This window comes from Podarcis erhardii (assembly GCF_964252035.2).
Source record: "Podarcis erhardii genome assembly, chromosome: 15".
Taxonomy (NCBI): domain Eukaryota; kingdom Metazoa; phylum Chordata; class Lepidosauria; order Squamata; family Lacertidae; genus Podarcis; species Podarcis erhardii.
In genome coordinates, this window is record NC_138505.1 from 31187582 (window position 1) to 31204749 (window position 17168).

At 45.4% G+C, this 17168-nt stretch overlaps 1 protein-coding gene across 8 annotated transcripts in view; it reads right to left on the reverse strand.

Annotated features, from left to right (window-relative positions):
- ARVCF (ARVCF delta catenin family member) overlaps window positions 1-17168 on the reverse strand; it is a 330432-nt gene that overhangs the window by 305104 nt on the left and 8160 nt on the right. For all 8 annotated transcript variants that reach the window (XM_081842755.1, XM_081842752.1, XM_081842750.1 and 5 more), the window contains exon 2: window positions 14737-14981. In XM_081842755.1, the coding sequence (XP_081698881.1) occupies window positions 14737-14952 (216 nt within the window). In that variant the 5' untranslated portion in view covers window positions 14953-14981. The remainder of the gene's footprint in view (window positions 1-14736; window positions 14982-17168) is intronic.

Below are 17168 nucleotides of genomic sequence, written 5' to 3' on the forward strand. Positions count from 1 at the left end.
GTGGCGTGTGTGCAATGACATCATGTGATGTCACACATGCAGTGCACGCACTCTTGCCCCTGAAACACGGAAATGCTCTCCCTGTAAACAAAATAAAACAAAATATCATCACAGTCAAAGAGGATCTGAGTGCCAGAGGGTGGATCTGCTAGCCAGTCTCTTCTGGATGAGGTTACAGTGGTACTTCGGTTCTCGAACGTAATCCGTTCCGGAAGACTGTCCGGCTTCCGAAACATTTGAAAACCAAGGCGTGGCTTCCCATGGGTTGCAAGAGCTTCTTGCACTCAGCGGAAGCCGTGTCTCATGTTTGAGTTCCGAAAAATGTTCAAAAACAGAAGCATTTACTTCCGGGATTTTGGCGTTCGAGAACTGAAACGTTCGACAACACAGGCATTCGGGAACCAAGGTACCACTGTATAATATTTTTGCTCAGATTTGTTTGGCAACCCTCAGGATTCTCCTAATTCATACTGAAAACCTGTGCAATAGGGTGGCTAAAGTGTCCGAGATGGAAGTGTCAATGAACATTTGGCTTCTAAAGAAATGCAAGCAGACAATAACAGATAACAAAGGGGGGAGAGAGAAATCTAGGAATGCACTGATAGGGTCACAACACTAAATTTTTATAGTCCCTTCCACAAAACATTCCACTTTATGGTGCTTCCTTGGTGTTATTGCCACCTTGAAGGGTGATCCTGCACAACATTTATTTATTCAATTTATTTATCACTCTTTTGCTCAAAGGAGCCAAGGACATACAACAATATCGTCTAAAAATAGTCACGTTCTCTCAGTCAATGATTCCAGGGTTGCTGGGAATAGTATCTGTCAGCCACCAAATGCCTGGCTAAAGTGAAACATTTTCAAATCCCTCCTGACAGTCAATAATGAGGGAGACAGATGCACCACACCAGGGAGAGTATTCCGCAAATGGGGAACCACCACTGAGGAGGTCCTGCCATGAATCAATGCCAACCAACGCAATTGGAAATAAAGCAGGATAGCTATCCCCAAAAAAAAGGTTCAAAGACTCCTGAAATCAGGATTGCATTATGAAGACTCAATAAAAAATATAATAATTTATTATTTATACCCCGCCCATCTGGCTGGGTTTCCCCAGCCACTCGGGGCAGCTTCTAACAAAACACTAAAATACAATAACCTATTAAACATTAAAAGCTTCCCTAAACAGGGCTGCCTTCAGATGTCTTCTAAAAGTCTGGTAGTTGTTCTCTTTGACATCTGGTGGGAGGGCATTCCACAGGGCGGGTGCCACCACCAAGAAGGCCCTCTGCCTGGTTCCCTGTAACTTGGCTTCTCGCAGCGAGGGAACTGCCAGAAGGCCCTTGGTGCTGGACCTCAGTGTCTGGGCAGAACGATGGAGGTGGAGACGCTCTTTCATACTCTAGATCAGTGGTTCCTCATTTGGGGTCCGGAGACCCCTGGGGGTCCACAGCACCATCTCCTGCCAGAGACTCACTTGTTAATTGCACAGTGAAAGCCTTCCATGGATCATCCAGCCTCTGCTCGCGACCAGTGCCTGCTTGCTGGCAGGGGAAAATTTAGGAAAGAGTTGTTGAATGGCAAGTGAGCTGGGATTGGGCACAAACCTCTGTCAGTTTCTTAGGGCTCTTGCAGTTGGAGGGGGCGGGGGGGAGTGCAAACAACTTGCTCCATGGGGCAGGTTGAAATGTTTATCATTTTTTAAAAAAATGTAAGGGATCCTTACCTCTTGCTCTCTACTTTTTATTCTGATTTATGATTTTCCATTTTATAAAAAAGGACCATTAGGTCCAGTCGTGACCGACTCTGGGGTTGTGGCACTCATTTTGCTTTATTGGCCAGGGGAGCCGGCGTACAGCTTCTGGGTCATGTGGCCAGCATGACTAAGCCGCTTCTGGTGAACCAGAGCAGCGCACGGAAACGCCGTTTACCTTCCCGCCGGAGCGGTACCTATTTATCTACTTGCACTTAGACATGCTTTCAAACTGCTAGGTTGGCAGGAGCTGGGACCGAGCAACGGGAGCTCACCCCGTCGCATGGATTTGAACTGCTGACCTTCCGATCAGCAAGTCCTAGGCTCTGTGGTTTAACCCACAGTGCCACCCATGCCCCATATTCAGTTTTATACATTTCAATAATTTCACAATCATCGTAGCATTTCAAAACAGATGGACAGCAGAATCCTACTAAATCAAAAAGCTGGTTGTTCCTACTGGGTAATCAGCAAGAATAAAAAACTCACTCCAAATAAGTACTGTATTTAACTCATTAATCTCTTTAAACCAGGGATGATACGGGCACAGGAGGACTAAATTTGTTGTTGTTGCTGCTGCTGCTGCTATTACAAACATTACAAAAACCCAGCTGTTTTCTACTCAGTCTTCACCAAGACTTTATCAAGCCCTGACCAAGCCTTCACCTATGTCTTGGAAGGTGCGAGATCCCTCAGCCAGCAGAACCATATGCTGCAAAGTTTTGCTAAAATGTACCATCTCAGATTACAAGTAAGGAATAGCATGTCTGAATATGAAAACACCTTCTGCATATAGAACACTTGCAAGTTAAGGACACAATTGGTTTTTTTATTATTATTCAGTTGTAGTAAAGCAATGAAGATAAGTTTTTCCTACTGTCTGGGGATAAGCAATATGTGGTAACAACTTTTATGGCCTGTTTTTTAGCATACCTAAAATTCTTTGCTTATTAGGGGCTACCCCACATTTTCTTCCCAAAAAAATGCTTTGCACATGTACATAGCTACAATAGAGTTATCAAAATTTTCAAAAGTAGGGGTTCCATGGCTTGGCTTTTGAAAAATAGGGGGTCGTCAGCAATTAGCTAATTGGGAGCCACTGCTCTAGGTTCTTTTCAGCTCAGATAACCCTTTCACCTTTAAACGAACTAACAAAATCTTTAAATACATTATAAGCAGGAAGCTGGCTAAGGAGATCTTGGATGACAAGGAAGTCAACATTGTGCTAAAGGAGGAAAGGAAGAGGGTTGTTTGCATCTTCCCAGCAGAAGATGTAGAGCTGATCTCTGTGCCTAAGCTAACTTTGTCAGGCAAGAGATGTGGACTGTTGGCTCTTCCTGCCCTCATGTGGTGGCCCTGCCCTCAGATTTAATCATGCTGGATTAAAGCTTTTAAAGTACATTTCTCCTAAATATTTTTACAGTGGTGCCTCACAAGACGAAATTAATCCGTTCCGTGAGGCTCTTCGTATAGCGGTTTTTTCGTCTTGCGAAGAAAGCCCATTGACAGCTTAGCGGATTAGCGCTATTAGCGATTTAGCGGCTTTTAGTGGATCAGCTGTTAAGCGGCTTATCAGCGGAAAAGGGGGAGGGAAGGGGAAAAACCCCGCAGGAACTCGCAAGACATTTTCGTCTTGCGAAGCAAGCCCATAGGGAAATTCGTTTTGCGAAGCGCCTCCAAAACGGAAAACCCTTTCGTCTAGTGGATTTTCCGTCTTGCGAGGCGTTCGTCTTGTGGGGCACCACTGTATTGAGTTTTAATAACAACAGGCAGGTACAGAAAGAAGAAATGCAAGAAGGTGTGTGTGCGTGTGCGTGTGCATGTTTGTGTGTGTGTGCGCGTGATTAGTCTGACAGTGGCATGGCCCATAATTGTCAATTTTTTGAAGACCTTGACCTCTTGTACTTCTTTTCTATTTCTTTTGTTTTCTTCTCACTTTATTTTCATAAATGAAACTCTTTTAATAAAATATCGGTGTGTGTTTTTAAAAGGGGTTTTGAAGACTTGTGATCTCAATAATCGGGATTATTGATATTTGAAGACTTGGCAAATGGCCTTTCTTTTTTTTGGGGGGGGGGGATCTTTCAAAAGTTAAAAATGTCAAGGGGCCAAAGTGCTGGAGATTGCTTCTTTGGCATATATAAAAAATAGTTTTATTTTATACATAAACACAGCAGCTCAGGAGTGACAGCAAACTACAGGTCTGTGAATGTGTCTGGATTTAGTACAGTTCAAAGTTGCTTTTTAAATTCTATTTTGAAATTTAAAAATAGTTTTAATTTGGACCATGGAACCCTTTGAAATTATAGATCACACATCCTTTTCCTTTTGGTGTTTTTTTCCTATTGACTCATTAAATCACATAACTGTATCTTATATTTCTTTACTGACCATTTACTCTCCTTCCTTGGAGGTTTTTAAGCACAGCTTGGATGGCCATCTGTCATGGGATTGGATTGATCTTTATTACGGCCATTGGCCCATTATACGACAGTTTCCCATACCAACATATTATACTTAGACCTCCAAATTTAAAATCGCCAAAACTTACAAAAGACAAACAGGAACCGAAGCAAAACAAAAACAAAGACCACCATCATACATTACAATAAATTTGCATTGCAGAGGGTTGGACTAGATGATCCTCGGATGACTCACTCTACAATTCTATGACTCTATGATTCTTTCTTAAGTGCCATCCCCAAAGCCATGAAGCCAAATCACACCAATGCTAAATCAATCACTAAATGATGTAGACAGCACCATCCGCAAGCAAGCAAGCAATATTTTCAGGACATTTCAGTACATTTTCAGGACAGGCAAACTGAACCATTTTGGTTTCCCTTAGCTTCTCATTATTTCCCATCTTAAGTTTAGTCTTGTACATTTCTGCATCTGTCTGTAATGCTTTTAGGGCCTTGTGAAAATTCACAAGGCCCTAAAATATTTGTGATCCCCGCACACAAATATACACACATTTGTACGCAATTTCACCCAATATGATCATTTCTGCAAAGCGATTTTTCCCGAAAAGAACCCATTTCTCTCTGTGTGTGTTTTTCCATGAAGAGGAGGAGGAGGAGGAGGAGGAGGAGTTTGGATTTGATATCCCGCTTTATCACTATGCGAAGGAGCCTCAAAGCGGCTAACAATCTCCTTTCCCTTCCTCCCCCACAACAAACACTCTGTGAGGTGAGTGGGGCTGAGAGACTTCAGAGAAGTGTGACTGGCCCAAGGTCACCCAGCACCTGCATGTGGAGGAGCAGAGACGCGAACCCAGTTCCCCAGATTACGAGACTACCACTCTTAACCACTACACCACACTGGTATGGAATGGAATGCAGCGCTATATATCCACTTGTGTCCATATTACTTGGCTGAAAAGCTGCATTGCAAAATTCAGAGAAGGGCGGATTTTAAAGGATGGCTCCCTTTCAGATCTCAGAATGTTTGGGAAAGTGCGAATTAGGTTTACCTTTGAACATGAACTGAGTCGAATTTCTCCCCTTCTCCAACTGGGAGCCAGAATTTTGGGAGTTCAAACTCAGATTTCCCTCCTCTCATCCACGGCACTCATGGGCTGGCTTGGGTCAAAAGTCACACAGTCTCAGTCTAATCTACCTCATGGGGGCTGGTGCTGGGAGAAAATGGAACAATCCCACGCATGCTCCTCAGAGGAAGAGTGGAGTGCAAATATCCTGAATCCTGAAGACTTGTGTGAGCCTAGCTAAGGGGTCCAAAAGGCCCACACTCTCCCTTGCCAAGCAGGAGAGAGATGCGCAGCCTTCAACAACAGAAAAAGCCAAATCCGGAAGTCAGGTCACATAGATTGCTGTTTATTTTTAGAGAAGGCATTTTCACACTGCAAAGCTCCCTTCTTTCATCCTTCTCTCTCTCTCTCTGCCTCTTCCCATTTCCAGCATCTCTTATGCTCCCCCCACCCTCAGCTTCTCCTAGAAAATGCTTCCACTGTTTGGAGTAATCACGTGCTGGTTGCATCAATCAAATGACAAGAATCTCAGGGAGGAAGGAAGCATTTCCAGACCATTCATCCCGACTTCTCGCTTTCAAATAAAACTCTCTCAGAGGTTGCATCTGGACTATTTTGTGTTCTACCACCAGAAAACTAAGCAGCATAATAAAGACCGGGGGGGGGGTCAATTCTCCCCCTCTCCATCCCGCAGTAGTCTGTTTGCAACTACAAACATCTGGCAGAAAAGACCCTGTGCTTTTAAGTCATTTAAAATAAAACAAATCTCAGCTGCTCAGATATTCTTTTCAAGCTGTAGCAATACGATGGGTGCTTAGCTAGAAGAGGCATTTCCACCTAGACATGAATTCGCAAATGGTATCTTAAAATAGACGGCGAAGGGAATAAATTCATACAGGCATGGGAAGAAATTCACAGAAGGAAGGGGAGCAAGGAAACGTCACAGGGGAAATGAAGACCAGGCAACCATGAGGCTCGTGCTTAACTCACAACTGGCCCTTGCTGATCAGTGACAGGGAACATACCGTATTTTTCACTCTATAGGACGCACCGGACCATAGGACGGGGAGAACAGAAAAAAAAAATTTTTTTCTTGTTCTCCCCCTCTAAAACAAGGTGCATTCAAGGTGCATTCACCCAAAGCCTCCAGAGTGCAGTGGGAGTTCCCGCTGCGCTCTGGAGGCTTCAGGCGGCTACCATCCCCAAGCTAGAACAGCGAGACTGTCTCACTGTTCTGGCTTCGGGGACAGCCTTTGTAGCCTCCACAGGGCAGCGGGGTGAAGGCACCCCGCTGCCCTGCAGAGGCTTTGCGCGCAGCCATCCCCAAGCTAGAACAGTGAGACGGAGTGCTCCACAGCGCTCCATCTCCCTGTTCTGGCTTTGGGCTTAGCCGCGCAGCCTGCATTCGCTCTATAGGACGCACACACATTTCCCCTTAATTTTTGGAGGGGAAAAAGTGTGTCCTATAGAGCGGAAAATACGGTATTTGGCATGTCAAAAGACCCCCCAGCATCTTCAGGTAAGGCTGGGAACGTACTTGGCTAAAATCATGGACAGATAGACAACGCTAAGCTAGGAGGACCTCCGTTGTCGGAGGCAGTATGCTGGGAATCACAGGTGGAGAGATTGCTCTTGCACTCAGATTCTGCAGCTTTCGTATGCATTGGGTTGGCCACTGTGAGAACAGAAGGCTAAACTAGAATCAAGGGTCAGCAAACTTTTTCAGCAGGGGGCCGGTCCACTGTTCCTCAGACCTTGTGGGGGGGTGGACTATATTTTGAAGAAGAAAAAATCAACACATTCCTATGCCCCACAAATAACCTAGAGATGCATTTTAAATAAAAGGACACGTTCTACTCATGTATAAACACACTGATTCCTGGACTGTCCGCTGGCCAGGTGTAGAAGGTGATTGGGCCCGATCCGGCCCCCGGGCCTTAGTTTGCCTACCCATGGACTAGATGGGCCACTGGCACCACCTAGCAACTCTCTTCTTACCTTCTTATGTCTTATGATCCAGGTCAGTTTAAGGCAGCAACCAATACAACTCTTAGGGGCATGGCCCATAGCTTGGTGGTACAGCACACGAAAAGCTCCAAATTAAATCCTTTGCATCTCCGCATCAGGCTGAGAAAGGCCTCTCAAGAGCTGCTACCAGTCTATGTAGACACTACTGTACTAGACATCTTGCTACATTTTTTAGATCTGCTTTTCCTTCCCAACCGCTGACCATGTTTTTGAAGCTCCCGTTTCTCTTCACATTAGGCTGGCACAAGGAAAGGAGAGGACTAGCTCTTCCCTTCTCAGAAATTCAAGATGAAAAAATGTAAAAGTTCTAACCTCTTCCCCACCCTACCTGCCAGCGCTGGATTCACCAACCCACACCCTCAAGCTGACTCAATAAAATGTCTGCCTCCTTGCCCCTTGACTTGAGGGTTACAAATAGCTTCTCCCACATCCTTGAAAAACATTTAACAATCTATTGTCACTCCATTAGGCAATGCTTCTGATTTCCTGTTTAATCTCTCTCTCTCTCTCTCTCTCTCTCTCTCTCTCCAGTGCCATTCTGTCCTGTAAACTACTCCACAAAGCCACAACAAGATCCTCTGTCTTAAGCTTTCTAGTGGTCCAGCAAAGATGGCTCAAAATCAAGGGTTTCCATCACAACGAGAAGCAGTGGACATATGCCACACATGAACCATTAACAACCTTCACCATGCACACACATGCAGTGCAATACAACCTTCCAAACAGCTGCTAATTATGGTTTGATCTGGTGATTGGTCCTCCTGGTCTTCATGTGCCGCCTGCTCTGCACAACCACTACACAACTGCACCTGGGTCCACAGGCAACAGGCAGAAAAATAATCAAGTGGTCTTCCAAGACCCTTATAAATTTTATAGTGGTACAGTTGGGTTTGGAAGCCACTGCTCTAGGTAACATCTCTCTCTCTCTCTCACTGGCCCCATATTCAACGAACATCTAACAGTATCATACCACTTTAAATAGTCATGGCTTCTGAGAGCTGTAGTTTGTTAAGGGTGCTGGGAGTTGGTAGGAGACGACTCCACTATTTCCCTCAGAAAGCTACAATTCCCAGATTTTCATGGGAAGAGGGATTGATTATTAAACTACTCAGAACTTTAGGTCTCCTACCAACTCCCAGCACCCATAACTGTTTAAAGCAGCCTTTCTCAACCTGTGGGTCCCCAGATGTTGTTGGACTACAACTTCCATCACCCCTAGCTAGCAAGGCCAGAGCTCGGGGATGATGGGAGTTGTAGTCCAACAACATCTGGGGACCCACAGGTTGAGAACCACTGGTTTAAATGGATATGATACTCTTTGAAATGTCTAGTGCAGATGGGCTTCTCTCTCTCTCTCTCTTTTCTGTCTCTCTGACTTAAGCTCTATCACAACCCCGGTGCTTTCCAAAATCCTAATAAAGTCTATGAATATGATGCGATTCTCCTTGAAGTCACTTAGAGGTGCTTTATCACAGCAGATGTGGAGTCTAATCATCCACAGGTCTACTCAGACCAAACTGTCCAATGTGCTTTTGGTCCAGGAAAGTGTGCAGAGGATTGCAATCATTTGTTTTTGTTTGTAAGGACACTTTGACATATTGCCTGGTCCTTTCATCTTAAAGGGCACAGCAACTCTTCCTAAGAATCACAACAAGGTCTATCACAGGGTGTGATCTCAAATGCAAGAGGTTCACAGCTCAAAAGGAAAAGGAAAATCATTATAACAGTACCGACACCTACGGAGTCCACAGAAGATCATGAACCTCGGCGGACTGATTGATCTGCAGCTACCCCCTTTGACCTGCTAGGTGTGATAAACAGAGAATCTACATTTTGCCAAAGGAAGGAGCCAGCACAGCTTAAATATTCAGGTCACAGGTTTCCTTATGGAAAAGACTGGCCACTGGAATAGAAATAAACTTATTATTTAATTCCCCATTCTCCAAAAGCAATGGGAAATTTGGGGTGGGGGAAAGAGTTGCAAGGTCAGATTCCCTTGGAGGTTGGTCCTTGTATAAACAAAAAGCGGAAAAGATAAATTTATAACATAGGAATCTTGCCTTCTCCTGAGTCAGATCTTTGTCTAGTTCAGCACTGTTTACTCTGGCCAGTACCAGCTGTCCAAGATTTTGGACAGGAGTCTCTCCCAGATCTACCTGGAAATACCAGGGATTGAACCTGGGACCTTCAGCACACAGGACATCTGCTCTACCACTAAGCTACGGCCCCTGCTCTAAACCATAGTAAGATTAGGACCTCAGGATCATATGAACTGCCATATACTGAGTCATATCATTGGACCTACCTAGCTCCGTATTATGTACTATGATGGCTGGGATAGCTCAGTCCATAGAACATGAGACTCTTAACTTCAAAGCCATGGGTTCGAGCCCCACATTGGGCAAAAGATTCCTGCAATACAGGAGGTTCAACAAGATGACCCTCATGGTCCTTTCCACCTTTACAATTCTGATAATTCTATCAGATGCTCTTCAGGGTTTCAGACAAGGCTGGCTCTCCCAGCCCTACCTGGAGACAGGAGTGCGACTCATGCAACACAATGGCGATCAATAGACACAGAACAATAATTATACATACTTAATCAACCTTCTGAGAAAAATACAAAACATTAAACAAAGCCACAAAGACTTGCGAACTACCCAGCCTAAAATGAACTTATAATGTCTGGTTTCAATAGATTTTTCAACTTATCTTTTAGATAAGTTCATGAAGATACCAACAAAAGGTAAGTTTGGTGATATTCACAATACCGAGAGATGCTAGTAGAGTTGTAAAAAGGTAAAGGGACCCCTGACCATTAGGCCCAGTCGTGACCGACTCTGGAGTTGCGGCGCTCATCTCGCTTTACTGGCTGAGGGAGCCGGCGTACAGCTTCCGGGTCATGTGGTCAGCATGACTAAGCCGCTTCTGGCGAACCAGAGCAGTGCACTGAAACGCTGTTTACCTTCCCGTCGGAGCAGTACCTATTTATCTACTTGCACTTTGACGTGCTTTCAAACTGCTAGGTTGGCAGGAGCAGGGACCGAGCAACGGGAGCTCACCCCATCACGGGGATTCGAACCGCCGACCTTCTGATCGGCAAGTCCTAGGCTCTGTGGTTTAACCCACAGCACCACCCGCGTCCCAGTAGAATTGTAGATAGATGTTAATAAAGTTGTAGACAATGAAGTTGTAGACAACAGGGTACTGGCATTTTGTACCTGTTTTGCCCTGCCAGTTCAAGTAATCAAAAGGCAACTGTTTGCCCCTGATGGGGCCCTTTAACTGTGGCATGCAGGTAGGAAACTCCCAAGATAGTTTTCCGGGCTTCTTCAGTGGTCTAATCTCAAAGTCTTGATGTGTATATTGATATTAAATCTTATAGAGAATACTCTTTCTAGGCTTATGCTTAAGAGACTGATTTGGAGACAGACAGAGCTATGGTCCTTCCCAACTACTGTTGCAGAAAATTGATAAAGATCTCCAACAGGAACAGTCCCAGTCCCAAAGCAGAATTCTCAGAAACCCCTTAATCCCCAAAGAAGAAGATAAACCCAAGTAGCTTTTCTGCCCAGTTTCTGTCACCTAACACAATCAGGGTCTTTTTCAAACTCTCAGTAGCAGTTTCTGGGTCTGCCTTTGAAACCAAAGCCTAGTTCACACATGTATGCTTGGCACTTGATTACTGCAATACCAAGTGACTCCCTCTGCACCTGTGATGGAACCCTTGCCATTGTTAACCCCACATAGAGGTCTGAAGATACTTGCAAAACCACACACAATGAAGTTGTTTGTTGTAGAAAACACATAACCTGGGTAGAAAAGTTTCTAGTTCTGGTCTGTCTAGAGAAAAATGAGGCACCCATGCCTGCTCCTTTATGCCATCAGAAGATAAATAAAGAGGACATATAATCTTGAGGTCTGAAATAGAAGCAGGAGGAGGACACTGTAAAACAGGGCTGTTAGGGCTGGGAGGGTCAAATTTGGGCCTTGCTCCCCCCACCCATGCAACAAGGCAGTGTGTGCCCCACAGGTTCCATATTGAAGTACTATACTTTTGTGGCCCACTTAGAATGAAAAGTTGGACCACCCTGTTTCAGAGGCTCAACCTCCTCTTGCTTGGAGCTATCCGTGGTCCTGTAATCCCTCAGCAACCTTGCCTCCTTCTCTATGGGCTTCCAGCACTGGACCCCAACATAACACTGGACCCAAATCAACATGAGGCCAATTGCAAACATCACAACACAAGATATTCACAAAGAGAAACCAAGTCTTCACTTCTGCTCTGCAGAAAAGACTTGGAAATCCATTTCAATTCAGCCAGTACCCAGAGCACTTGGTGCCCCCAAAACCAAAATCTAGACCTTGGAGAAGTTGACACAAGCCTATCCACCACTCCCATTTTGTTGACTTTACTCAAATTATGTTCTCGGGGAACAGAATGCACACTAAGAACCAAATCTCATCACCAAGAAGTGCTCCAATTTACAATTGTACTGTGTACAAGAGTCGGTCTGGAGTGTACTGCTGGAGTATGAAGGAGCCCAGGAACCCCAGGTAACAAGGTGGGGAGGACACCCACCATGCTATACAATAAAAGGCTGACTAAAAGCCCAGGCTACCCCAAGGTGTAGCCTATACATGCAGCAATACGAGGTAGCAGAACAGACTGCATTACCTGAGACTGCAGGTGGATTGACCATTTACTGAACATGCTGCAGAGACAACACCAGCACAGCTGTTTCTATTTGGCGAAGGGGCCATAATTCAGTGATTTGCATGCAGAAGGTCCCCAGTTCAATCCCTGATATCTTCAGGTAGGGCTAGGGAAACCCCTTGTCTAAAACCCTGAAGGGATGCTGGCAGTCAGAGTGGACAATACTGAGCTAGATCAGGCATAGGAAAACTTGGCCCCTCCAGATTTCTGGGACTACAACTCCCATCATCCCTAGCTAACAGGACCAGTGGTCAGGGATGATGGGAGTTGTAGTCCCAAAACATCTGGAGGGCCGAGTTTGCCTATGCCTGAGCTAGATGGACTAAGTCTCTGACCATGCAAAGCAGCTTCTATCAGATACCCTTCTCCCTACTATGCATTATTATTATTATTATTATTATTATTATTATTATTATTACAGTGATACCTCGGGTTAAGTACTTAATTCATTCCGGAGGTCCGTTCTTAACCTGAAACTGTTCTTAATCTCAAGCACCACTTTAGCTAATGGGGCCTCCTGCTGCCACCGCACCGCCGGAGCACGATTTCTGTTCTCATCCTCAAGCAAAGTTCTTAACCTAAGGTACTGTTTCTGGGTTAGCGGAGTCTGTAACCTGAAGCGTATGTAACCCGAGGTACCACTGTATTATTATTAGCTTTTAAATACGTCTTGTGGCAATTTACAAACGATAAAAACAGCCATAAACATGTTCTTAAAATTGCTTTTACAAATACCCCCAAAAAGGCGAGGACAGTTTAAAAACAATACATGATTGGGTTCCAGGTCATTGCGCACATCAGTGGTTGGGCATAGGCCCATTCCACCTCCACCCTTGCCCCCTTCTGGGGCCAAAAACAATGTGCATCAATTGGACATGCTCAAAATGGCCACTGCCATTCTTAAGAAAGAATAGAACAAAACCCTTAAATAGGGGAGGAACTGAAAAGCAGCCCAGCATAGAATAAGCATGCTCATTGGGCAAAGAATGCTGATTGTCTTGAATCAATGGACTCAAGAAACAAGGAGATTCCAAATAAACGTTAGGAAGAACTTCCTGATGCAAGAGCTTTAGTCCAAGGACTATCTTGGAAGGTGGTGGACTCTCCTCCCTTAGAGGTTTTTAAACAGAGGTTGGATGGCCATCTGCCAGGGATTCTTTAGCTGCGATCAGTGGCGTAGCGTGGGTTGTCAGCACCCGGGGCAAGGCAAGTAATTTGTGCCCCCTAACCCATGGATTTGCGCCCCCTAACCCGTGGATTTGCGCCCCCTAACCCTAACCCCCAGATGTTGCGCCCGGTGCAGCCGGCCCCCCCTGCACCCCCCACGCTACGCCACTGGCTGCGATTCCTACGTTGCAGGGGGTTGGACTAGATGACCCTCATGGCCCTTTCCAACCTTACACTTCTATATGGCTGCTGAGGTGGGGGACAGGAAACTGGGGTGGTGAACTGAGTATCCTGGAGAGAAGTGTGTCCAGGTGACTGAAACTCTGAGCTTGAGCACTCCTTGTTGCCGTGATTTGTTCTAGGTCTCCCTTCAGTTTTAACAATCCTCAGTTTTAGTGGCCCTGGGCCTCACATGCATATGCCCAAGTCTGACACTCCAGACAGTCACCTTGCAATATATGCAGCTTCTGCCCTTGCAGTCCATTCCAATCTTTTCACAACAGCCAACTACCTCATTTCCCAACATGTGTTGACCAGGCCTAAGCTTGAGCTCTTTGAAGGATGTTATATATAATGCATATATCAGCAGAGTGCATTGATAAATAGACCGTCGGCTGAAACGATAACGAAACGTAAGGTTCATTCCAAAATTTAGAGACGATATAAAAAAAAAGCCAGAAGAAGGAAGGAGGGAAGTCAGCTCCTAGGAGCAAGTATAAATGTAAAATGTAATGCAATATGTGTATGTAATTAAAAAACCAATAAAGATTATCTTGAAAAAAAGAAAAAGGAAAAAGAAACTTAAGGTTTACTCCTCCTAGCAAACCACGCCATCTTGAGTACAGGCTTACACCTGGCCATCATGGAGTAATGAGGTTAACAAAAAAAGGCAGGTCCAACACTAACACCGAAGAAGCAGCAGGAAGGAAGTAAAGCCTGAGAGAGAAAACAATCTACAGGAAGTTAATCAAGAAGGAATCGGCGAGGGAAGAAGAGGTTGCTTTTCCGTCTACTGCCCCCCACTGGTTCGGGAAACAACCGACAAAATGGAAAAGGTGGCTGGTATACAAAACATGACCCACGAATAAATGTCTTTCGTAGTTACCGTATTTTTCGCTCTATAGGACGCACCCAACCATAGGATGCACCTTGTTTTAGAGGGGGAGAACAACAACAAAAATATCTCCCCCTCTCTGCTCAGCGCCCCTTCAGCGAAGCGGCAGGAGAAGCGGAGCCCCTTCCATTTCTCCTCCCGCTTGGCTCAAAGGGTGCTGCGCAGCTCTCCCTCTCTGCTGAAGCCAGGAGAGTCTTGCTCTCCTGGCTTCAATGAAAGGAACCTGCGCTCCGAAGGCTTCAGGTTCCTTTCGCTGAGCCTGAAGAGCGAGAGGGGTCGGTGTGCACCAATCCCTCTCGCTCTCCAGGCTTCGCATTGCTATCGCTGAAGCCAAGGAGCTTTTGGGAGGGGGAAAAGTGCATCCTATAGAGCGAAAAATACGGTAAATGGACATTGGTAATGGAGACAGGGGTGGGGGTGATGCATAACGCAGAGGGGACAAGCAATAAGAGCAGGCAATTTACCTGCAGGACCAGCTGCTGCCAGGCGGTTGCCAGGGGCTGAGCACTGCCAATGTTGCACATGGTCACTCGGTCGGAGGGCTGATTGGCGCGTTCGAGTTGCAAGGAGACATTGCGCCGCTCCTCTTCAAGGGCCCGGGTGAGGCGCTCAAAACGAGCCTCTTGCTCCTTAACAGATGCCAAAATGCTGGCAGCAGACCTGATATCATAGTCTTCCATGACTGGGCTCAGACTGTCTTGCCTGTTCACTGATATGGGCCAATGACAAAGGTCAGGGAAAGGGTGGGGGGAAAGGAGACACAGGTCAGAGGTCAGGAATGAAAAGGAAAAGGAAAACGGCACAGGTTAATTAGTCTGCGACATCATATCTATGCTCAAAGGCAAAAGGGCTGAATCCAGCTAAGTTCTAATCAGAACAGACGAGTTGAAATTCATAGGCTTAGCTTAGGACACACCCACACCATACACTGAAAGCACCGCGATACCACTTTAAACTGCCATGGCATATCCCAAAGAATTCTGGGAGCTGTAGTTTCTTAAGGTTGTTGAGAGCTGCTAGGAGACCCCTATTAACTTCATGGAGCTGTGATTCCCAGATTTCCCTGACAAACTACAGTTCCCAGTTACATATGTGGTGGACTTGTAAAAGGGTAAAAGAGTATTGGGAAATGACCCATAATGAATTGGGGGGGGGGTGTTTAAAAGTACTTTCCCCCAAAAAACCAGAGTCCTTTCTGTTGGGGATAATTCAGACTGAAATTCCCAGGTGTCAGGAAAGGTTATTTATGTATGCCACTACTGCGGCCCGTGTTTTGTTAGCCCCAAAATGGAAAATGAGCGAGGTCCCAACCAAAGAAGAATGGCAACTTAAGTTGACGGAATCTGCGCAGCTTGCAAACTTAACATATAGAATAAGAGAAGAAAAACATACGTTTAGAAAAGATTGGAAAACATTTACTGAATATGTGGGAAATAATTGCGTACAGCTGAAAACACTGGCAGCATTAAGATAAATTCAAAAGTGTAAAAAAGTTATGATGGGTGTATTAATGGAATACTGAATGGTATAGTTTCTGTAAAATATGCAGGGATTTATGATATGTAAAATGAACCATGGGGCCAGACGTTACCTAGTGTTTAAAGTAGCATCATAATGCTTTAAACATATGATGTGAACATGTTCTTAGTCATGTCCAATGATTTCAATGTGTCTTCTCTGATCAGCACTGGATACAAACCCAAGGTGGTGGTTGTTGTTTTGTTCATATCGTTTAGAAAAGGTTTAATTTCCAGACACTTACTTAATGGCATTGCAACAAATCTTTTTTTATTATTATTATAAAGACTATGTACACCTTGAACAGAATTTAGATTTATCTCAACAGGCACTGTTCCCCCCGCCCTGCCCCAAAGCTTTCTGTCTGACAAGCGATTCTCACACTTTTCATGAAAGTAATTTCACTATGCAAACAATAATGTACTTTTAAGAATATATTAGCTTCCCATTTTCTTCTCTTTCCGCCTCCTCCCCCCCACCCACCTCCCGGCCAACCAATTATTTCTATAACTTTCATTCACATCTGATGCCTTTGCTTTTAATAGATGGACCAGAATTAACTCTTTTAAGTGGCAAAAGCACCACACCAGAGGACTGCTAGCGGCAAGATGAAGCTTCAAGGTTGACTGAGACTTGCTGTGACTTCGCAAAACAGCTGGGAGTGGAGTTCCCAAGGCTGAGCTGCTCTAACACATGTTTTCCTATATGTTTACAATGGGGGTTATTTCACCAGAAGCTTCCCCGTGCAAAAAGAACCCAAAAGCATCATGTCCACCAACAGATCAGGGCATGTTATATTTGCACAGGCATGTATGGCTTGGGCATTGCACCAAACTGGGAGTGGATCTTCTCTCCATATGTCTTGAGATCTGGCCTGAGGGTTGGCCAACCCTACAAGGGCCACAGAGGTGAGTGTGGCCAAAGTGACCAATAAGCATTGCCTTGTGTACATAGGACACAGGCAGGAAGGGTCAGCACACCTGTAAGGCATGGTGAGGAGGTTGCCTCAGGTCAGTAGGCTCTGCAGAGCTAGGAGGGACAGTGCAGCTGCAGTCCCTGCCCACTCAGATGCCAGCCAGTTGTCCCTCGCCAGCCCACTGCCAGGGCCTCCTCTCCCAATTGTTGGAGGTTTGCAGAGGAGGAAGAGGAGGCAAGGGTTGCTATGGGGGTGGGCAGCCTTTTTCCAGTCCCTCCCCCGCCCAGTTTTGCCTGGAGTGGCAAAACATCCTGAGTCAGCCCTGGGCAGGCAAATGAACATGCAACGAGGCACTAAGACAGGCAGGCAGGTGCACCTACTGACAGGCAGGTTTGCCCTTTATATACAGTGCCCAGAGGGGGACGGGGAGAATATATTATCTCCAATTTTCTATTGGTTCTC